Genomic DNA, 24,396 nt, shown 5'->3' on the forward strand with positions numbered 1-24,396 from the left:
ATAAATATTTATCAGTTCCTTTCTGATATAGTACAGATTAATCTCATTCTTGTGTACAAGGTCAACAAAACAGTGAAATGATTAGCTGAGAAACCTTAAAGCAAAGCTCTGTTCCCAGCCCAAAAGAACACTTTCTCCAGCTCAGTTTTACAGAGGACACGGAACAAGGTCTACTGAGAAGAGCATTCCCCTCACTTAACTGATTCATTCTCTGACCTCTATGATGGCATCTTATCAACAAACATTGAATCACTACCCACATTTTCCGGCATCGATTTCTCACCTATTTTCAGTGTTCATTTTTGTCTCAGAGGAAGTCACTGAATATACCTCAACCTTTACAAACATTTTTAAAAATGAGTACAGAACCATGAGATCAGTTCCTTGACTCTTCATTTCTAATGACCTAGATGACAATTATTAGAATTTACAAATCTAGGAACTGAAATGTCAATTATATAGTTATTTTTACAAAGCAGCAGACAGAAGTTCAACAAAGAAATATGCTATATAATTAAATTTTAAGATGGTCATATTCCTAGATAAATAATGGTTATGAACTTAATTACATATCAACACAGTGGTGCCTATTTTATCCAAGTGCAATCCATCCAAAAACAGGGTTTAAGATACACTCTTCATTCAAGCACAAACTTCATTCAGTGAAAAATAAAAGAAAATCAGGGAGTAAATTTCACCACCACCCAAGTAAATGGAGACTAAGTAAAAAGAAGAAGAAAATATCCACATTCATGGAAAGGTGTGATCTATCAAATAACCACATTAAAGTCAAAGAGATTTTGATGCTTGTCTGTAAACCTCAAAAACTGTTCCAAGTATTATTAAAAAGAGTATGTACTCAATAAGGCATATATTTAAAAAAATTTCTTCAAGTGGGAAGGTGGGCAAGCTGGAGAAGAGGGAGTTTCTCTCTACTTCTTTATCCTGAATAAAATAAGAAATTTAAAAAAAAAATACAGCACTCTCTCCTCTACAAAAGGAGAGGAAGGAAGGAAGGACAAACTGAATTACAAAACTAATTTTGTAGTGAGGTTCACATAGTCATTTCATAGTGAGGTTCATGAGAGTCCTAACGCCAAAGTAAATTTCTCCAATAAGGAAGTTTATCTGTGTTCCTCGCAAGTAGTTACCATCAGACTCACACTGGCACCAAATCTCAGCAACTTATAGCTGAGGGGGGAAATGCCACATTTAAACAATGAACCATGCCAATGGGTGAGCTACAATTATAATCCATTCTCTACTGAGTCTCAGTAGAATATTTTTCTTTAAAAGAAAACTAAACCATTTACCAAGCTCTGCTCCATAACAAAGAGAGCCAGAATATTAGAGAATCTAAACATATATCCTAGCTCTCTTAACACGTGAGGACAAAGGCATTTCCGTGGGAAAGAGAAACCAGTATATTGGCAAACCTGTATATTGTTCTGAAGTCATTTGGCATCTCTTGCTGAAGGTGACTTGCTCTTATCTTTTCCTGATGTTAGATGTGGACTACTGATAGCTTCCGGAGCTAACGACCTATTACTAAGTACCAAATATGAAAACATATTGTGGTTTTCTGAACATCATCAGTGTTTTAAAACAATTTGGGGGTGTTTTAAATAATAAAAATAAAGCATCTTTAACTCTATATGAACCAAAACATTATGGACTCATGAAGTTAAAATCACTAGACACATTTTGTTGGTCTAATGTACATTAGGCTTAACCAAAACATCACATGGTTTAATAAAAAATAAAATAAGGTGGAAGTTAGTAGGTTCAAAATTCCACATTTCAGATTAAATATATCATTCTTGCTGTACAAGTACCACACACAGAGTTCCCATGTCTGTTAAGCAGATCAGTTTAGTTCAATGGTGATAGATGAAATATTTACAAGCATCGTATTTACAGTACTTCTTTCTGTAGATTACAGGCCAATATTCTTTTCTTCCATTCCTAGTCAATCTGAGTTGGGTTTCCTTAATGAGAACGGGTAAATCTGAAAATGGCTGCTCAGTTGCTTTACCTATATAAAACCAGAAAAGGAGACAGTGACAAATATGGACCTAATTATTTTTTTTAAAGCACACAGAAGTCATCCTCTGAAGACATCAATTTACTGACACAGCAAAAATCATCAGACATAATGAAGGTTTTTCTGGGTTAGTATAGCTATGGACCTAGATGGCTAAATAAGAGTACTAGACCTATCCTGGGAGAGTTAGGACTTAAACCTGGGTCTCCATTGTTCTAGTCTTTCCAGAGCCCTCCAGACCATACAGATTATAAGGTTAGTTGATTTAAACCAGCTAGTAGGTCAAATATTTATATATATATAGACTCAATATTCAGCTTTTTATAACATTTCTAGGTAATGATTCCTAATCCTGATGAAAGAGTTTAAAACTAGATCTGTACACATTTTGGGAGGTTTAGGACATATTAGTTAGGGTATCACTAATGGGTTTGCAAGAACTTGGTTATGTGCCAGTTAGTAAATATCATTTGTTTGATATTTCTTACTACTATGAACAATAATATATAATTGTTTTCTCAAATTGGTTCACAGCAGGGTTCCTTTCAAAACAAGCATACCAAATAGAAGAGTTTTAAGAAACATAAAAGTGTGAATAACCTTCTATATAACCCCACTCCTATGAAAGTATCCACAGAAAATAAAGCAAATGAAAGAAAAAATATAACTCCAGATTGTTCACTCCAACATTATTTATAATAGTGAAAATTTGGAAACAAACTAAATTATTAAAATAACTGGATCATAATTAAGTAAATTGGGTTATTATTTAGCAATTTCCTTGATAGAATATGCTATACTATTTAAAAATCAAAATTATGTACATACTAAAATATGTAAAACAATTAGAAAAGAATGTTAAAGTGTGATGAAAAAGAAAATAAACTGCATGGTTCTGATTTTCATTTTATTACATCAATCTTAGTTCATTTGTCCTGAAACAGACAGGCCAGCAAGCCAGAACAAGTAGAATAGGAAAACTAAGACAGCTGAACAAACTGACAGAGCAATTTACAGCAGATACAGAAGGTCCCTCCCTAGAGACAACATCTAGGCCTCAGCAGCGGTATTTCAGCTCCAGGCCCAAAAAGCAGCCAAAACCTGTGGGAGAATCCAGGACCAGCTGCAATGACCAATGACAACCGGCCCTGACAATGACCAATCAGTGGAGACCATGACCCTGAAGGAGTACACCTAGAAAACTGATGAATATTCCGCTGAAACCCTGCCCTGAGATTCCCACCTGCAAGAAAGAGATAAAAGCCTCACGACAAAGGACCCAGCTCTCCCTCTGGGGAGCAGCTCCCCTCCGTTCCCTTTCCTCCCTTCTCCCCCCACAGGCATGTATCTCCTAAACGTGAAGGGACCCCAGAATTACAACCTAGGGAGCGATGGGCAGCAGCAGCTGTCCTGTTCCCAAGCCCCCTTTTCTCTGACTTCCCAGAGAGCTACTAAAGCCCAGCCGAGGCTCTCCTGTTGCTTCTTCTACACTAATAAGCCCTTCTTCGTTTTACTGTCCCCAGCTGTCATAAAGGTTCCCTCACAGTTACCTGGACTCGTGTTGTCAAATTTTTCCCAGATGAAGTCAATAAACCACACTACATGCCGGCCCTAGGCAGACCCGCTCAGAGCCAGGTCCCTCGACCCAGTGACAAGATTAGTCTCTTTTAGAAGAGAATGTTATGGTTTGCATATTTCTTAAATCCTTTCTCTTCTATATTTCCCCTTATTTATTATTTCTCCTGATGAGAACGCAGAAACAGCATAAAGTAAAACTTCAAATAATGCAAAAGCCTTATGTCGGAAGACCTAACCTCCTTACCACATGCAGGGGGAGGAGAGAGGGAAGACAGTGCTACAAAACCAATTTCAGTTTCTCTCCAAATTATATTGAGCAATAAAAATGCCCCTAGAGCTAAAGTATGCAGAGAAATAATCAACAAATTGGATTATCTCATCCTATATAATTAAAAGCACAAAAGAGTTTATAATTCTATTCAACAAAAAAATGTTTTACATTTCTAATGACTTAAAACAAGAACTAACTCCTTATAATTATCCAGCTTTTAAATTATTTGTAGTTATTATAACACTAGAGGCCCGGTGCATGAAATTCGTGCACGGGTGTGTGTGTCCCTCAGCCCAGCCTGCACCCTCTCCAATCTGGGACCCCTCGAGGGATGCCCGTCTTATCTGTTAAACGGGGCAGTCGGACATCCCTCTCACAATCCAGGACTGCTGGCTCCCAACTGCTCACCTGCCTGCCTTCCTGATTGCCCCTAACTGCTTCTGCCTGCCAGCCTGATCACCCCCTAACCACTCCCCTGCCAGCCTGATTGATGCCTAACTGCTCCCCTGCCAGCCTGATTGCCCCTAACTGCCCTCCCTTGCAGGCCTGGTCAACCCTAACTGCCCTCCCCTGCAGGCCTGGTCCCCCGCAACTGATCTCTCCTGCAGGCCTGGATCCCCCCCGCCAACTGCCCTTCCCTGCAGGCCCAGTCGCCCCCAACTTCCCTCCTCTGCCGGCCTGGTTACCCCTAACTACCCTCCCCTGCAGGCTTGATCGCCCCCAACTGCCCTCCCTTGTAGGGCTGGTCCCTCCCAACTGCCCTCCCCTGCTGGCCATCTTGTGTCCACATAGGGGCAGCCATCTTGTGTGTTGGAGTGATGGTCAATTTGCATATTACTATTTTATTAGATAGGATAGAGGCCTGGTGCACGGGTGGGGGCTGGCTGGTTTGCCCTGAAGGGTGTGCCGGATCAGGGTAGGGTTCCCTTGGGGTGTGGGGTGGCCTGGGTGAGGGGTCTGTGGTGGTTTGCAGGCTGGCCACACCTCCCGGTGACCCAAGAGGAGGCCCTGGTATCTGGGATTTATTTATCTTCTATAACTGAAACTTTGTAGCCTTGAGCGGAGGCCAGGGCAGGCCAGGGCGGGTGGAAAGCTTGGCTTCCTCCATCACTGGGGAAACCCAAGCCTCCTGCTCACTCCGTGGCCACAGCCATTTTTGTTGGGATTTATTTATCTTCTATAATTGAAACTTTGTAGTCTTGAGTGGAGTCCAGGGCCAGCCAGGGTGTGCGGGAAGCTTGGCTTCCTCCAATGCCCGGGAAACCCAAGCTTCCTGCTCGTTCTGTGGCCGCATCCATCTTGGTTGGGTTAATCTGCATACTCGCTCCTAATTGGCTGGTGGGCGTGGCTTGTGGGTATAGCAGAGGTATGGTCAATTTGCATATTACTCTTTTATTAGATAGGATATTCACTAAACAATATTTAAAATGACACACCTAAAACATTTAGAGAATATACCAAAATTCTTCCAGCTACTATAATAAGCAAACTTTCATTTACAATTTTCCCTCACCTTCTTTCTTTTTATAAGAACCAAATGGCACCAATTTTGTTCTCAATTACTCACCACTCGTACTCCATAATGGATGTGGGCCATAGTGAAAGCCGCTGTCACTGTATAGAGGAGAATACTCTCAACATAAGAGGCGACTCCTAAGTTTACCACCACGACAACCAAGAAGAGAGGAACCAGCAACCAATTCAAAGTTGGACATCTGGTATTGCTCATTTGACAAACAATCAGCTGACACTTGAAGTTAGTAAAAAAAAAAGGGGGGGGGAATAAAAATTTAATTAGCAAAACACTTCCAAAATTTGTCACACCAACATTTAAGAAGGATTCAAGCACCTGAGCCAACACATTTACTTTACATTAAGTTCAGTAGTTCCAATGATCAGATCAGGGGACAACTGGATCTCTGCCCCCACCTTCAAACCTGAGGACCCGCAGACCATGTGCATGTCCGAAGAGTGTAGAAAGGATGCTATAGAAGGCATTCTTCCACCAGATAACAGTTTGGGTAAAAGTTTCTCCCAATTTTAAGACTTTTTGTTACTTAAAAAAAATTTTTTTTCAAAACAGCCTCCCACACCTCCACACAACTAAATTTCTCATATTACCATATTAACACCTCAAACCTCTTTGGCTCCCTTACTTTCAACACCTTAATCAAATACAGTTTTATTCACTCATAAATACTTTTATACATGGAAATATAAGCTCAGTGGCTAAGAAAATAAAAAACTTATTAAGGACCTGGCCTGAGCAGGAGCACAGGGTTCCTAGCTCCCAAAACTATCAGGGTCTTTTCTCAACTCCTAATTTTTTAAAATATGTTGTATTTGTTACCTAGCTTATAATCCCATGTTCTTAATTTAAAAATCAGTTGGTTAAAAAAATGTGTGGGAGGAGCTATCAGCAGTCTCATTTCAGAATCTTCCAGGTGAATTATTTCTCACTTTAAGTTCTCCCTAAACTAATCACTAGATCTACAGCCATTTCAATGACACTGTTAGTAATTTTTATAGTCTGAAGGGAATTTATAAATGATTCCATGAATTCTTCAGCAGGCAACCAAAACAAAAAGCTCAAATATGCTATGGTTCCAAAATACTACTGCGCTCTCTAAATCCTATTGATTTCAAAGGAAAAAAATAATATAACCTCAGCATGTTCTGTCTTTGAGGTTACTATTTTCTCAAATTTTGAATGAAAATATCTTTAAATTAATATCTGCTTATTCTAATCTGTATAAGGTTTCTCAAATTATCAATTGTCATAAAGTCCTTATATATATTATGATTTTTAAAAGAAAAAATCTTACTGTGATATTGGCAAAGGCTGTTCCAACCATAAAGTAGAATACTCTAGGATGCATCTCTAAAATATCACAAGGTGACTGGAGGATCCAGGCTGTAGACAAAATGAATAGCAAACATGGAGAAAAGAAGGGGACCAGAGCTTCATAGATTGAATTGTGTTTCAAGCTGTTACTTTTATAGCTTCTGGAAAAAAAAAAATCAAGTAATACAAAGAACATTATTACATATAAAACTTATACTTGTATTTTATAGTTTTAAAGTACTTTCAGACTTATTCCCTAATTTATTACTCACCACAGTCCTATGGCATAGGTAACAATCAACATTATTAACCCCATTTTAACAGACAGGTTAAGTGAAGATGTGAGAATTTAAATTTACATAACTTGATACCAAGTGGCAGGGCCAGGACTAGAACTTCTGACCTGGTCCCATTTTTACACCTGGAATGTGAAGATGAAAAAAACTTGGTCTTTGTTCTATGACAGTGATTTTTAACAGGTGTGTCACAAGAATTTTTAAAGCACGCAATACCTGACTATTTAGTCAGGGGCACTGACCTCTTTTCCCTTAGGTTGTCAACTTAAAAAATGACAACCTGCCCAGCCGCGTGACTCAGTGGTTGAGTGTCAACCTATGAACTAGGAGGTCACTATTCGATTCCCTGTCAGGGCATATGCCTGGGTTGGGGAGCTCCATCCCCAGTGTGGGGTGTGCAGGAGGCAGCCGATCAATGATTCTCTCTCATCATTGATATTTCCTTTTTTCTTTTCCTATGTGGGATGGTTGATCTTGAGCCTGCAGGGAGCAAGCTGGCTCCAGACTTCTCCAATTCTGCATTTCTTTGCCTCCATTTCTTATGTGTCCAAAGACAGGGAACCATAGACACACCTTTGTAGGAGGGTTCATAATTGATATTTCTCTCTTTCTCCCTCTCTGAAATCAACAAAATATATATCTTTTTCAAGTGACAACCTGAAAGCTATATAATTTTATTAACCAATGTCACCCCAATAAATTCATTCCGAAAGTTAAAAAAATGACAACAGCCAACACAACAATAGCCGTCCAGTGTGAATGAATCAAAATTATACCTCTTTTTTTTTTTTTTTTTTTGTCAGATCAGCAAAAAAATATAGTTTTTGGTGTGCTGGAGAATTTTAGTAATTAGTTTATGTGTGCCATGAGATGAAAGGGTTGAATATCACTATTCTTTGAGATTATATTCTAATAGGAAAAATAAAATGAACGTAAAGCAATACTACAAGAGAACCTCACAGTGCTACTCTGATAAAAAAAGGACAGAGAACTTAAAGTGAGAAACAATTCACCTGGAAGATTCTGAAATGAGACAGCTGATAGCACTCTAGCATCTCTAGGCACGTTTGCTCATCTGAACAGAGCCCCAAATTCTAGCCCTGGTTCTGCCACTGATTGCATGCCCTTGGCCAAGATGTTGCCTAATCAAGACCTCATCTTTAGAAGATAAGGAAGAAATGACTCAAATAATCTCTGTGGCCTTCAGAGCTTTAAATGTTATGGTTTCTATGAATGACTCTGCAATAAACAGGGAAGGTTCATAGAGCTTAGGTTGACAAGGACAGGATTTTGCAGACTGATTTGAGAGCTGAAGGATGAAGGAGGAAGTACAAGAAAGTTTTTCAAGTAGAGGAAACAGCAAGAGCAAAAATACTGAGGAAGGAAAGAGCAGAAAAATGAAACTTCACTTGGGCAACTCCCCTCCCCAAACCCTGCCGCCCCCCCAGGCAGGAATTCTATATAGTGCTATTTGAGAAGAGCCAGCAAAGGTCAAGAGTTTGGTCCTACATAAGTTCAGAAGTTTTTGTGTGTGTGTTTTTTATGATCATGCTAAGTAAACTTAGAGATAATCAATTTATAAAACAAAATGTAAACATATCAGCCCGGCCAGTGTGGCTGCTCAGTGGTTGAGCATCAAGCTCTGAACCAGGAGGGTCATGGTTTGATTCCCGGGTCAAGGCACATGCCGGGGTTGCAGGCTCATCCCTAGTGGGGGTTGTGCAGGAGGCAGCCAATCAATGATTCTCTCTCATCATTGATGTTTCTATCTCTCCCTTTCCCTTTCTCTCTGAAATCAGTAAAAATACATTTAAATGCATCAATGTTCAATAGGAATACCTTCCTGTGGATTCACTCACAAAAAATGGCAAATTAGAAGACTATTTGGTGAGCCTAAAACTGTCACAAAAGAACAAGTAGTTTTGTGCTATGGTTGAAGTGACTGCACAAGCCACCGTAAATATCCTAAATTACCCTAACCTCCTCCTAGATTCAAAATACAGATTTCACAACCTTTTCAAAATATCCAGATTCCAAAAGAAGAGATCTTAAAATTCATCTCAATAACAATTTCTTATCCAATTAAAAAATGCAATACTTACTTGTAAAAGTTTAATAAACTCATTGGAAGAGTCACACATAATGCACAACCTAAAAGGAAGAATATTTAAATCATCATGATTTTTATTCAAGTGACTTTTATAATAAGTACATACAAAATACGTAATATTTTTAGACTCAATCATTTTTAGATTCCAGTTTACTTCTGTAATGAAATACAATCCTTTTCTGAACAATATTTACAACTGGAAGAGTGGCGAGACAGTTTGCTGATTCAGAGCAGACTTCAAGGAGCCAGTAGGAGGCTAGTTGAATAAACTATGGTACATCCACACAATAAAGCAATAGAGAATCTCAATGGAGAAATGGAGTATAAAAAAAAATGGAAAATCTAGAGTTGAAAAGTATAACTTAAATGATAGGTTTCATGAAAAATTCACCAGAAGGCTTAAAAAGCATGGGAGATAGCAAAAGAAAAAAAGCAGTGAAGTAAAAGACAGATGAATAGAAATTCCTATATAATAAAAGCCTAATATGCTAAGTGCTCGGTCGTCCGGTGGGCCATTCAACCAATCAAAGCGTAATATGCTAATGATATGCTAAGGCCACTCAACCGCTCACTATGACATGCACTGACCACCAGGGGGCAGACACTCTGACCAGTAGGTTAGGCTGCTACTGGGGTCCGGCCGATCGGGACTGAGCAAGATGGACCAGACATGCCCTGGAACCCTCCCGCGGTCCCTCCCGGCTCTGATCGTGCACCGGTGGGGTCCCTCAGCCTGGCCTGCACCCTCTTGCAATCCAGGACCCCTCAGGGGATGTCGGAGAGCCGGTTTCGGCCTGATCCCGCAGGCCAGGCCAAGGGACCCCTCTGGTGCACAAATTCGGAGCTGGTTTCAGCCTGATCCCACAGGCCAGGCCAAGGGACCTCTCTGGTGCACAAATTCGTGCACTGGGCCTCTAGTTATGTAATAAAAAATAGAGAAAAAATATTACAGTGAAATTAATAAAGCTTCATAAAAATCACCTTTAGGACAATATCATGAGAAGCACTCTAATATACATGCAAATGAAGTCCAGAAGAGGAAAGAGAGACAGGAAAAATGTGAAGAAATAAACTGTGGTTGAAAACTTCCCAAAATATTAACTTACATATCTAACAAGCTCAAGACCAAGAACAAACACAAAGAAAACCACACCTATGTATATCACAGTCAAACTTTTAAAAGCCAAAGATAAAGAATCTTAAAATCAACAAGAGAAAAATGACACATTACATACAGGGTGACAATGATGTAAGAGCTGTCTCAGAAACAGTGGATACCACAGGACATTAGAATGACATATTCAAAGTGGTGGGAGGAAAAACCAAGACAAAAATAAAAACATTTTCACATAAACAAAAACTGAGAGAATACAATGCTATCGGACCTGCTCTACAAGAAATGCTAAAGGAAGTTCTTCAGACTTCTGAGAAAGAACACCATATTTTAAGTCATATATACAGGAAGGAATGAAGTGCAGCAGAAATGGTAAATAGTTGATAATTATAAAAGACTATCTATATATATAAAAGCCTAAGCAACCAGCTGACTGGCCGACCACTGGTAGCTATGATGTGCACTGACCACCAGGGGGCAGACGCTCAACACAGGAGCTGCCAAGCGACAGCTACTTTGCAGAGTGCCCTCTCGCACTCCGCACTCCGGGACCCTTTGTGGGATGTCGGACCACCAATTTCGGCCCAATCCCCACAGGCCAGGCCAAGGGACCCCACCTGCTGGAGGGACCCTGCTCACTCCACAGACGCCCTTCAAGCCCCGGCGCCACCCCAGGTGTGGCCGGCCAGGGAGGGGCTGCAGGAGGTTGGTTCCAGGGCATGTCCAGCCCATCTCGCCCAGTCCCACCCCACTGGCCACCTTCTAATTAATTTCCTTTCAATGTGCACGAATCCATGCACCGGGCCTCTACTATGTTATAAATAACCCAAGGGTTATGGGGTAGTTATGCATTTGAAACAAGACTGGCACTTAAATTGAAAACTGTTAAAGCCAGGTGATGGCACATAGGGATCTATTATATAAAAGTAGAAAGAATAGCCCTCACCAGTTTGGCTCAGTGGATAGAGCATCAGCCTGAGGACCAAGGGTCCTGGGTTCGATTCTGGTCAAGGGCACATGCCCAGGTTGTGAGCTCGATCCCCAGTAGGGGGCATGCAAGAGGCAGCCGATCAATGATTCTTGCTCATCGTTGATGTTTCTATCTCTTTCTCCCTCTCCCTTCCTCTCTCTAAAATCAATAAAAATAAATAAGTAGAAAGAATAAAAAATATATAGATGTTTAAATTTTTTCATAATCAAAAGAGGACGGGGGGGGCGGGGACAAGGGAGGGAATCTTGCTTTCTTGGTGGCCTGTATGTTGTACCCAAAGAAGGTAACCTTCCATAATAGCAAACAGGAGCCACTCCACCGCCTACCAACCTTTGACCGTTCTTTGCCTAACCAGAGGCTCTAGTGCACCCCAGTCACCCCAACACCAGCACTACTAATTTTACTGGCAGAAACTAAGTAGCTTAAGCACTAAGGCCCTTCTATCTATCTGTGTCTACTCAAATCTAGTACTGGAAAAGCTACTTCACTGATTTGTACAGAAACATGTGGGCTTTTGTTTTATTTCAGAGGGAAGAATTCAGTTAAACGTATAAATTACAAACAAAATGATGTGTCTAGTAAAGCACTCACTTAACATTCAAAAGTATATCTCATATTATCAGAGAATTCCACCTAATCTTTACACTTAACATTTAAATGTAAAATGCAACAAACTGCCATATGATAAGCTGCTTAAATCAAAAGATCCACTACATGATGGGAGATGAAAAACAGTTAGCCTTTTCCAAGGTATGGTGATCACGGTTTATATAGGCACCAAAAAGTGGACATTTGGTAGACTACAGCAGGGTTCCTAAAATATCTATGGTTCAGAGCCATGAAAAGGGCCCAAACCACTCTTTTTCTGAAAGCCAGTGCCTAGGGCACCCCATCTCCTCAGCTGTTTCTAAACTTTACCTAATTCCGATTCCATTACCAAGGTTCACTAATACAGAGACAGAGTTATTTTTTAAGATAAGGAAACAGCAATAGCCAGTAAGTAAGCTCTTTTACTTCTACAAAGGTCTTTAATGCTACTCCTGATGCCCCAAATAATCCAGATTCCTCTTCCTTTTTGCCTCTTTCCCTAGAAACACTCTCCCCTACTCAATCACCCTGTAGATATCCTCTTCAGCTAAAATCAAAAGGGAAACATTTCCATGATCAAAACCTTTACCTTGCATTCAGTAGCATGAGGAGGATACCTGAGGTAAACAGAGGCTCACTTTTTGGAGTGGATGTATTACAAAGCAATCTCTATTCTATTTCCTACAAACTAATAATCAACTTGGAGATAAGCAGAAAGTCTGTACCAAATGTCACCCACAGGTGGATCCTCCAATACAACCTAGATTACTTTAAGTCGTTTATAAGTTTGTGTGATCTATTTTGGTATTTTCTTCTCATTAAGAATAGCTTGATGCTGAGCAACAACAGAAAGATACACAAAAGAAACCTTATTTTCCTTTATGATTAGGTTGAAATCCTATAGGGTTATAGGACAGTCGAAGAGGGGGAAGGGTGTAGCTGCTGGTTATAATCAAACACTAGCTTTGATAACAAAGTGATGTTAAAACAGGCTTCAACATGGGGCTTCTTACCAATAATCATTGTAGTGAATAGGTCTCTATATAAGAAATTAAACAGGAAAGGTTCATACCAGGCCTCAACTCCCACAATCGCAGTCACTATGTAGACAAAAGAAATAGTCTGGAAGGAAAATGCAGACAAAAGCATACAGAGGCATTAACGGCTGGAAAGATCAGGGAGTCAAAATGCTTTATGCAGCATAAAACTAGTCAACAGTTTTAGCAAAAGCAAGAACTATGCTTAAATTTGATATTGTGGCAAGTCTTCTTGCCTTGAAAAATATTTTTTTCAGCCAAGAGTGCCATCAAATAACTTCTAAACAATGCAAGCAACTGGCCATCATTTGGAACACTTTAAGGCACCTTATAAGTTGGTGAGGCCACAAGATGATGCAATTTGCCCACTTTCTTCTTCAAAAACATTCCAATTTCTGACTCTTTCCTGGAGCCTTAAGTGCAAATGGGCAAAATGGCAACACAAAAAGCACGATTCAAAGGCAGGGAGAGTTAATAGCAAGCCTATGAAGTAAGAAAAAACAAATCTTGCTACTCACTGGAAAGTTGGTGACAAGAAAAAGCCAATAATTATGTACATATCTTTTTTTTTTTTTTTTTTACGAAATCAACAGTTAAAATGGAAGTTTATTCACATGAAGAAACTGTTCATTTTTTTATGTAATGGCATTGCATTTATGTTTAGTTTGCTTCGTTTTTACAATTTTTTATTTTTATACAGAGACAGGGAGAGGGAGAGGAACATCAATGTGAGAGCGAAACATCAATCGGCTGCGTCCTGCATACTCCCCAGCCGGGACTGAGCCCGCAACCCAGGCATGTGCCCTGACCAGGAATCAACCAGCAACCTTTCAGTGCACGGGAGGACGCCCAACCAAGTGTGTTTATGTTTTTTAAAAAGAGCTCTTACTGCCATGGTCAGGTGGCTCAGATGGTTAGAGCATCATCCCTTACATGAAAAGGTGGCAGGCTTGATTCCCAGTCCGGGCACATACCTTGGCTGCGGGTTTGATCCCCAGTCAGGGTGCATACAGGAGGCAACAGATCGATGTTTCTCTCTGACAGGGATGTTTCTCTCTCTCCCTTCCCTTTCTCTTAAATCAATTAAACACACACACACACACACAATATATTCTCAGGTAAGGCTAAAAATAAATAAGTAAATAAACAGCTCTTACCATTAAGAGATTAATAGTGAAATATTTATCATATGATTTCAGGAATTTCCTTTAAAATAATTGAGCAGGGGGGAGGAGGGGAGATAGGGTATACATGAAACTAGACTGGCCATGTGTTGATAACTGCTGAAGCTATGTAACAGGTACATAAATAAGGGTTCACTATCCTATCCTCTCGACCTTTGTATATAGTTTGAAACCTTTTCCATAAATAAGTAAAAATAATATAAAATGATTTTTGTTAAAAGCACACATCAGTTCTAATTTTTAAAAAAGCATAAGGGCAATAAAAAGGAATGATAAAAACTTCCCCCCCAAACTGATGCAATATTGAAAATTTAAGTTGAAACCCATACTTACCACCTGGCTAATGTCGTATCCCCACGGCAGGAAAAGAACCCCTGTGTTGTACTTTTCCCAGTGGGACAGGATGAAAGAAAACAAAACAACCCACAGCAGCAGGTAAAGAACAAAAACACTGACACCAGAAGGTCCTCGTCCAAAGATGGAATACACAGTGACCACGAAGTAAACACATGACCAACTATCTAGGCCATGGTCAAATAGCTCCCCTAACGGGGTGCTGGAATTGGTTCTGCGGGCTTGCTTTCCATCCACACCGTCTGCAACAAAAACACATTACCACAGGAAAGGTCAAATCTTACTAGTATGGAGAAAGTCTTCTGTAATAAACCGTATAAAACTAATCAGCATTATCACAGGAATAACTAACGTACAGCTACCAGGCAGTACTATAAAAATCTAACCTTTAATTCCTATAACTCAAAGATTTCAGAAATAAAATTGGTAATTTCTCTAAGTTTAATCAAACCTCAGAGAAAAGGCAGGGGAGGATGGGTGGGTGGGGAGAGATCAACCAATCAACTTGTATGTATATATGCATAATCTATGGACCCAGACAATAGGGTGGTGAAGGCCTGGGGGGGGGGGGGGGAGCTGAGAGCGGTCAGTGGGGGAGGAGGAGGACATATGAAATACTTTCAACAATAAAGATTTTTAATAAAGAAATAAGTATTAAAATTAAAATGTTATATCACATTGAATGGTGTCAGTTTTAGGTCTGAGGAGGAAGCATTCTAGCTGAACTCTGAAGTTCTCCAAATCTGCCTAACAACTGAATTGCTCCACCTGCCACAAATTCTCAAGCCTCCAGAGAACATTCAGCAGCAACTCATTATAACTCATCTAACCACTCCTTGCTCTGGGGTCCAAAAACATTCTGTACTTCAGTTACAGCACCTGTTTCATCTTGTTTGATATCACAGTCACTTCTTTACAGCTCTACCACCTCCACAATTTTAAGTGCTTTCAGAAAAAAGTTTTGCACATACTAAGTTTCAGTAAATGTAAGTGTAGGGAGTGGCTATAGGGTTAAGCCTCGGATTGACCTGTGGCAGAGCCACAAACAAGTCCCAGCTTAGAGGGCAGAGCCCTCTTAGCATAATTAAGCTTGACCTTATGGCGGCTCTCTAGATCCTTCCCAGGTAGCTAATGGGCTGTGGGAGATGCATCAAGTGAAACTCACAAGAACATTGTAACTATGTTGACCACTACCTTGTTTTTCTCTGACTATAAAATAAAGCCTCAGCTTGCCAGCTGGATCCTTTTCAATGTCCTCATCCAGGCACGGGGAGATCCACCGAGCCCCAGCTATATTCTCTTTGTCTGTCTTCTTTAATCCTTCACCGCCCCTCCTCAGGTTCACCCTTGGCTGTGCTGACACAGCACATGGAAGAATGTATAGAACCTATGCGTTGCACTATTCTCAATTTTGTAAAGATTACAAGAATCTTAGAATAAACTTAAGTTTATGTTTACAATTGAGAAAGGAGAAAAAACTGGTCATTAAAGACATAGTGTATCACACCATAGAACATACAGAAAAGGGACAGGTTTTCTTCAGGCTAAGACCTCTAGAATGGCTTTGAAGACAAGATGAAATCTGAGTGGGGACATAAAGAATGAGTTGGATTTCAGTAGACAAGAGATAAAGGAGTATGCCATTTCAAGAGGAGGGAGTGCTATCAGCAAAAACACCGAGATGGAAAAGCACATGCCTGTTCAGAGAAAGCCAAGTAGATTAGTTTGATTAGGAAGACGTATGTGAAGAGGGCAGTACACAGAGGCTAAAAGGGAGGTTTGGGCCAATTTAAAAGTTTTAGGGATTATGAAGAGCTACTAAAAATATCTGAGCAGGGGAGTGACAAGGGTGAAGTCAATGAAGTGTTTCCGGAAGATTCCCCTGACATTAGTGTGAATGACAAGCTGAAAAAGGAACAATTAGTAAGCTAACACTGAGATGGAATGTGGTATGAATGAAAAGCTGGGGACTGGTGAGATATTAAATACAAATGACAAGGTAGCAAAAAATGAGAGGTGAGGCCAAAGGACAAGAAGACCATCTCCAAGGTTTCCAGTCTGAGTAACACTACAGTGGTAGTGTTAATTGAAACAAGGAAGTCAGAAGAAGGAACAAGAATGATAGAAAAGATGCTGAGTACAATTTCAGAGGCTGAAATTGAAGTGTTAGCAGGATATCCATGTGGTAATGTCAAGCAATTCAACCTAAGGGTACTTATTAGTAACTCAAGATAAATAACAGCTAGCTATAAACAAAAGAGTCATCTCAATAGTGTTAAGAATCAGGATTGCCAAGAATATCAGAAGAAAGAGAAAGTTAAGGATAAAGTATAACAGAGCACCTTCATTTAAGGGCAGAAACAAAGGAACCTTGGGGGGAGGAAATGAAGGGGACATGGAAGGGGAAAAGGAAGGAAGGGTAGGAGGAAACGAGAGAGAGAGAGAGAGAGAGAGAGAGAGAGAGAGAGAGAGAGAGAGAGAGAGAGAGAGATAATGGTAAAATCTAGTTAAAAAATAAAATTCTGAATTATAAAAAATTCTCAAAAGGAACAGTTTTGATAACTAAGTGCATTAGAATTAGGCTAATTGTAAAGAGTCATATTTAGGGAATTAGAAAGTCCTTATAATTACTGTATCGTGTTTCTTGCTCACCACAATAGTACCCCAGTGCCTAGCTCAGTTTGTGACAAAGAGGGCTTTCAAAAATACTGAAGTAATATATTAAGGATGAATGCCAAACTCCTGCCCAAAGACTGCAGATCTCTTATATAAGGTCTTAATGCCCTAAGTAGCTGAAATATTTCCTAAGACTTTCTCATTATTTGCTGGCTTATTTTCCTATTTTCAGTGCAACTCATATGGTTATAATAAATACTGAATTCATGAATTACATATTAATTAGGTTTTGTGCATCTTCTCACTGAACCCATTCTAGCTCCACAAGTCTGAGGTCTCGATATGCTTCAGAGTGGTTTTTTTTTTTTTTTTTTTTTTTTTTTTTAAGAAAGGTAATTCAGGAAATATGCTACATATTATCAAAAAACCCAGTAGGACCTAGAGCAGCACGCTGTGATCAAACACATTAATATTTCTGCAGCAAAATGTAAGAACAGTCCCACTAGTAGAATAAAGAATGTAAATTGCCTCAGGTTAGTTCAAGATACATTTTGCAACAAATCACGTTAGGTCAGGATTTTTGCCAGAACTGTGGACCTGAAACAGGGAGATTATACAGTATATCACAAGGCACTTTATGAAATGCGAAATGTTAGAAGTTAGAGGGTTAGAGGCCACAGGCTAGCTTCACCTTTCCCCTAGAATTCGGCTAATTCCTCCTGCAGTCCTGGGCAACCAAATAACAGAATTTTAAAACCTTCTCGTCTTTAGTAACTTGATGTCCAGAATCCTCTACCTAAATATGTAACTAAGCTTTTTTTCTTAATTCTTCTAGACTTCACTTTCTCCTTTCCCCAAACTCTGGCAGCTCTGGTCATCCATCATAATTATGTACTAGATTATACTGGTTTTATGTGTAAGTCATTTTTATCTGAAGAGGTCTAAGCCACTTGAAGTCAGGGTCTGCTACTTCACAAGCATTTAAAAACTATATACTGAGGGCCTAGTATGTTCTAAACCAGGGGTGGGCAAACTTTTTGACTCGAGGGCCACAATGAGTTCTTAAACTGGACCGGAGGGCCGGAACAAAAGCATGGATGGAGTGTTTGTGTGAACTAATATAAATTCAAAGTAAAGGAGCGGAGGGGAGAGCAAGAGAACCAGTTAGAACAGCCGGATCCGGCCCGCGGGCCGTAGTTTGCCCACGGCTGTTCTAAACTCTGGGTACACAGCAGTGAAAACGAAGTACCACCCTCAAGAAACTTATGTTTTGGAGCAGACAGACAACAAACAGGTAGGCAAGGAAATGTCTACCAGTCATATGATTTTAAATGGCTACGGAGAAAAATAAAGCAGGAAAGGATGTTAAGAGAATTCAAGACAAGCCATTCAGATAATCCAATGAAAAGCATTCTTGGCAAAAGAGACAGTATGGCCTAGTACAGGCTTCCCTGACCACTCCTTCCCCAAATAAGAACTGACCACTTGCCTATCTGTTCTCCCACTGTGCTCTACATAGGTCTTCTCAGTATTCCGCAGTCATTTGTTCTGTCAGCACTGCTTCCCGAACTTAAGGCAAAAATAATGTCTTGTTCTGTAAGCCGGCAAATATTTTTTGTAAAGAGCCAGATAAGACATAGTTTAGACAGGCCATACAATCTCTGTTGGCAACTAATCAACTCTGCCTTTGTTGCAGGAATGCAGCTAGAGACAATATGTAAAGGAATGAGCACAGCTGTGTTCCAATAGAAATGTACTTACAAAAACCGGCAATAGGCCAGTTTGGCCCACAAGTGATAGCTTGCCAACTCCTATCTTAATCTTTAAATCCCTAGCAATGAATAACAATTTTTTTTTCAGAGAAACTCAAAAACATATTTATTAAATTGAACAGGATATTAATAAACCCTAGTTAAAATGAAATAAGCATAGGAGAAATTGTTGGCTATACCTTTGCTGACAGATTCACCAGCCACCGACTAAGGTGGGTATTTGCCAATTTCTTACCTAGAGTGTAGGCAACGAAGTTGAGGATGCCCACCACAATCCAAACCCAGCCAGGAACATGTTTGTGACCTGGTGCTGCAAAGGAAAGCAACTCAGAGTGTAATACAGTCTAAGTACCATCATTCTTACCACAGTATTACTGCCAGATAAAAGAAGTTTCTACTTATTAAATAGAAGCTACAATACTGTACAATATATTTTGAATACAGAACTAGGTAAATATTAAAAAATATCAATAGCCCTAACCGGTTTGGTTCAGTGGATAGAGCGTCGGCCTGCAGACTGAAAGGTCCCAGGTTCGATTCCGGTCAAGGGCATGTACCTTGGTTGTGGGCACATCCCCAGTAGGGGGTGTGCAGGAGGCAGCTGATCAATGTTTCTCTCTCATCGATGTTTCTAACTCTCTATCCCTCTCCCTTCCTCTCTGTAAAAAATCAGTAAAATATATTTAAAAAAATAATAATAAATAATAAAAAAAATAAACTCACTTTCACTTTAAAAAAAAATCAATAAACTCTGGAAAAAAGAAACAAAGAAGTAACTGTACAACCCCTCATAAACAATAGGCATTTATTTTGAGCTTAAATCATAACTCACGACTGATTATTCATCTTTACTTAAAAATCTTATGTAGAATGAAAAATAATGTCTTTAGAATTTAAAAATGCTTGTGTTTAATCTGATCCACATTGTTTACAATTATATTACAAATATGTATTGAGCCTTCAACCTATACTCTCTTACTGCACTATTAGCTAAACAAAAGACCTTTTGATTTGGTACAGATAGATGACCTCAAGTGGATGATTCTGGCATCAGAATCATAATGAAATGTCTGGACCTCACTTTTACCCCCTAAGATAGAACTTAGAATTAGGAGGCCTGGATTCTAGTCCTGGCTCTGTAACCAATGAGCATTGTGACCTAAATATGTCATTGAACCTCTCCTGTCTTCCATGTCTCAAATATATTGGGACTAAATGGTTGATCTGGTCCTTCAACTTATATGATTCGGGAAAATATATATAATATTTACATATTTTTAGTTCTCTTAATAACTAAGTAAATATTCTTACTTAATTCAAGAAAATAATATTTCTAGTTAGAAAGTAAACTTTTGAGGCTGTCCTGAGGATTAAAATGCAAATTTGAAAAAACACAGTATCAAAACCAGACTTAATGAAATTTAATCTTACTTATTATTCATATAGTACTTTATAATCTTCCATTACCATTTTATTACATGTACAGAAGATATGGCTAAAAGTTTCAGTTGATAAAGTTAGATATATTATATACAGAATTTCTATAACAGCAAAAACTCCTAAGTGTTTCAAACTCCAAACTTTCCTACAAAAACAATGTTTTCAGTGATTGTTAATTTTTCCAGGTTAGTCCACAAAAGTCTGCTGAACCTAGAACACAGATGAATTATAATACTAAAACTCCTGACTACATCATTTATAAGTATTCTTATTGGAAAATATATTCTCTAACTTAGAATGAAAAAAATACTTATCTACCTTCATCTTTCTACTCCTCGCAACTTCATCAACTGGATGAATGATAAAAATAGATCCTGTCTCGCAGAATCCACCCCTATCCCAAATGCACCCCAGATTCACTCCTATTGCCAGAGCAGAAGCTGGGTGTGGAGGTCAGCAAAGACAGGAATAGGTGTGAGAGAAGACACTGGAATCCCAGGTCAGAGCAGGCTGAAAACTGCCTCCCCAAAAGTGACTTTTGCCTGACTTCCCCAATAAAGATCCAGATTCTGTCAATAAATATTTAAAGGTGTAAGAACCATTTTTAGAGGAAACTGGGAATTGTTAGAAGTAAGGATGCTGAGCAGAGGGAAAGCAACATTACATTCCCTTTAGAAAACAGGATTTTTCTCCCATAACTAGAACAAAGGAAGAGGTATTTCTGGAATTGGTAGCTAGGTTGGACTCTACTTCAATTCATTTTCAGGCAGTTTTGTAGTCCTACTCCTGTATCTTCTTATAAATCCAGTTACTCTTTATTTACTAAAGCCTTATGCTTTTGGACAGCATTTCTAAATTAAATAGGCAAGTTAGTTTCTAGAACTTAATAGAAACACACATATAGACTGTGAAAACACATCTTAACTTTTATATCCAACTTTGACATTTTATATACCCTTATCATATCTAAAACTTTTTAAAAATATAGCATCTTAATAAAAACAGAAAATAATCATATCATTTCTCTATTTAGACATTTCAAATGTTATATTAAAATTAATAATCTTACCTGAAGCATAAAAGTCAGGATCAAAGTATGCCAGAAGTAGGAAATTGAATACAACCAGCAGAAAGCCAGAAAAAGTTATCAGATTTGGAGCCAGCCAAGTAGGAAATACCTATTTTTTTTTTCAAAATAATTAAAATATAATTAAACTAGAGGAATATCTCTGTCCACACACAGCACAACATGCAAATTTAAATTATAATAAAAGCTATAATTTAAAAGATCAATTGCTGTTTCTCTCTCACATTGGTGTTTCTCTTTCTCCCTCTCTAAAATCAATAAAAACATATATTTTTAAAAGATCATATGCAGGAGTTATTTATAATAAAATGCAAACCACAATCTGCAATTGATAGAAGAAAGCACCTCTTTCTTCTTTCTATTCTGTTTTAAACAATTCTATATTTAACAAACATTACATTTATTTTAGAAAATTTTACAAAATTACGAATTTCAGAGTATAAACTGAGATTTCAACAATGAGATAAATCAAAAGATATGTGACTAAGGGAAAGGAGATAGGAGGAGGAGTTTCTATAGATACCTTGTTAAACTGACAGTTCTAATAAGATATCTATAAAACTTACTAAACAGTTTAAAATTTTAAACTTACTAAAACAAATGCATGCCTATTAATCATCTTACCTTTACTATAGTGTTCCAAAATGGATGCATGACATACAGAGAGAGTGGATTGGTATCCACAGCACTGTACTGTTAAGAAATGTAAGAAAATATTCAGAGTTAATCTTTACATGCTTGCAAACAGAACAACTTCTTAACTGAAAATAAAGTACAAAAGCAACTTGGAGAATATGTCTATTTACATGATGTCATCATCTGAATAATAAAACTAGAGGAGCAATATAAATGAGGCAAAAACTGTCAAGCACAGCCAGATATTTTTTATTCAACCTTTATAATATTATCGTGTTTCAAAGGAAAAATCTATACTGCTTATAAGTTCTCACTTATTATACAGAATCAAGATCGGTAATATGCACACTTGTGCCTTCAAACATGCTCATACACCTTCTCACTCAACCTCCTTCATCCCTTGATTTTACCACTTGATACCATTACTAGTGTACTTACTATCTGTGTTCCCTTGAGCAAGTTACTTGTCATAGTTTCTTCACCTGTAATATGGGGATAATAACTTTATCCTCAAAGGACTGCCAGGATTAGTTAAGCTAATAATGCACATGAAAAAATTATAGTAGTACCTGGCCCACTAAGTTATTGAGCTATTTAGTTTAAAAAAAAGAGGAAATTTTAACAAATATTTGTATATAAATATGTAAAACCTTAAAAGTGATGTTGATGACATTCATCAGACACACACATTAGAGTACCTGGCATGTAGAGAGCACTACACTAGGTGTGGGGAAGAAGGGATAATACAAAATTGGTAAGGGACAATTTCCACCTTCAAGAAGTGGGAACATTACCTAATTCATCCAGCCAACATTTAAACAACGCTATACAAGTCACATGTTTGAAAAACGTTTGCTGTGTTTTGTACTTATGCTTAGTATGCATATAAAATAAGTAGTAACCGTTTTCTTAGGGGCAGAAATAGAATATTGGGGACTAGCTATAGTTTTAAGACATATTAATCATGCTCTGTTAACCTTGATTGTTTTGTTCTAATTTAAGAAAGCACGTGCTAACCTGGCTGGGTGTTATATACCCCAGAGACCTGAGAGTCAACCTTGAAATTCAGTCCATTCTCATTTATCATGGAAAGATTAACCACCTGGTTGCCCAACAATGGAGTCTCACCCCAGCCGGCATTGCCTACTTCCCCATGCTAGTAACACCCATATTGCATACCTATTCTGATTCCTTTTGCCTACTTCCCCATGTAACCTTTGTCTACCCCAATATAAGCAGCTGGCTTATGGGGGGTGCAGAGCAGATTTTCATAGATGACCTGCTGCTCTGCCATGCTGCCAGCAGTACTGGAATAAACGCTCATATATGATTCAACCCCGTCTCTGCTTACTTGGCTCAAGGAGTGACAGGCAGCCTGGGCCCACTGACTGTCTGGTTTCAACTTGAGTGTCTAATTTTTTTTAAAATCATAATTAAAGGTCAAAATTTCTTCCTGAAATTTTTATGAATATGCAGGAAATATTTCCCCATCAGTGTTTCAAGACTTAAAAGTATGATAGAAAAAGTAAACAGAAATATTTTTAAATACTGCAAGCAAAGGGAGTCAAATGTTTACTCAACAGACTCCAGGTCGAGTGCCTCCACTTCTCCATCCCATGCTGACTGACATGGGACAGTGTGGACAAAAGATCTGAGATAAACAGTGGGAGGAAAATGGCGATAGAGAACATGGTCTGCCACTGCTGGCCAGAGTCAGAAGCTACGCCGTTGCGTCCAGACTCTCAGCAGGAGCCTACCTAACCGAGTATTATCCTGTTCTAACCAAAATCACCTTTCACTTGCATGGTTCTCTACAGTCAGCAAAGCTTTTCCACATAGTAGATACCACTACATCTGAACTTCCACAGAATGAAGGAGTTCCCAACTGACATCATGCCTGAATTCAAGTCTTCAGACCTGAGGACAGAGAACCAATATGAACCCCTAAGGTAGAGGTGGGGGACATCCGGCCCTCAGGCCCGGGATAGCATTTGGTCTGGCCCTGTCAAGACATTAGGGGTGAGTTAATTAAATGTTTGACCAAATATAGCAGGCTAATTTTAAGTTAATTTTGTACGGCCAGTAAATGATGTTATAAATACCCAAATGGCCCTTGGCAGAAAAAAGGTAGCCCATGGTAAGGGCTACTGATGGCAAGGTGGGAAAGTCCTGGCCTCCTCCACTTCACAAAAGTCTGCACCCAGACACACATGATGTAGCCGGCAGGACAGACAAACTGGAAAACCACACATTTCAAGTCCACCATCTACTGCAAAATACAAAAGTTGTAAGAAGTCCAAATCAGAAGAATAGCTAATCACACAAATAGCTAATTCGACACCCACAGTACAATGCTCTTAATTCAAATGTTTGCTGAATGAGTATCATTCAGCTGCTTCCCATAATTTGACTTAGATCTAAAAGAAGGTTCTT

The 24,396-nt window shown here is 38.9% G+C and overlaps 1 protein-coding gene across 1 annotated transcript in view; it reads right to left on the reverse strand.

Annotated features, from left to right (window-relative positions):
- The window catches only part of SELENOI (selenoprotein I), a 41,375-nt gene continuing 16,979 nt past the window's right edge, over positions 1–24,396 (reverse strand). Inside the window, exons 2-10 of the mRNA XM_080686954.1 lie at positions 21,952–22,020; positions 21,310–21,418; positions 19,036–19,110; positions 14,392–14,654; positions 12,851–12,959; positions 9,137–9,185; positions 6,719–6,899; positions 5,461–5,643; positions 1–2,035 (exon numbers count right to left, since the gene is read on the reverse strand). Of these exons, the coding sequence (XP_080543080.1) occupies positions 1,937–2,035; positions 5,461–5,643; positions 6,719–6,899; positions 9,137–9,185; positions 12,851–12,959; positions 14,392–14,654; positions 19,036–19,110; positions 21,310–21,418; positions 21,952–22,020 (1,137 nt within the window). The 3' untranslated portion in view covers positions 1–1,936. The remainder of the gene's footprint in view (positions 2,036–5,460; positions 5,644–6,718; positions 6,900–9,136; positions 9,186–12,850; positions 12,960–14,391; positions 14,655–19,035; positions 19,111–21,309; positions 21,419–21,951; positions 22,021–24,396) is intronic.

Source organism: Plecotus auritus, assembly GCF_963455305.1.
Source record: "Plecotus auritus genome assembly, chromosome: 8".
In the NCBI taxonomy this organism is placed as follows: Eukaryota; Metazoa; Chordata; class Mammalia; order Chiroptera; family Vespertilionidae; genus Plecotus; species Plecotus auritus.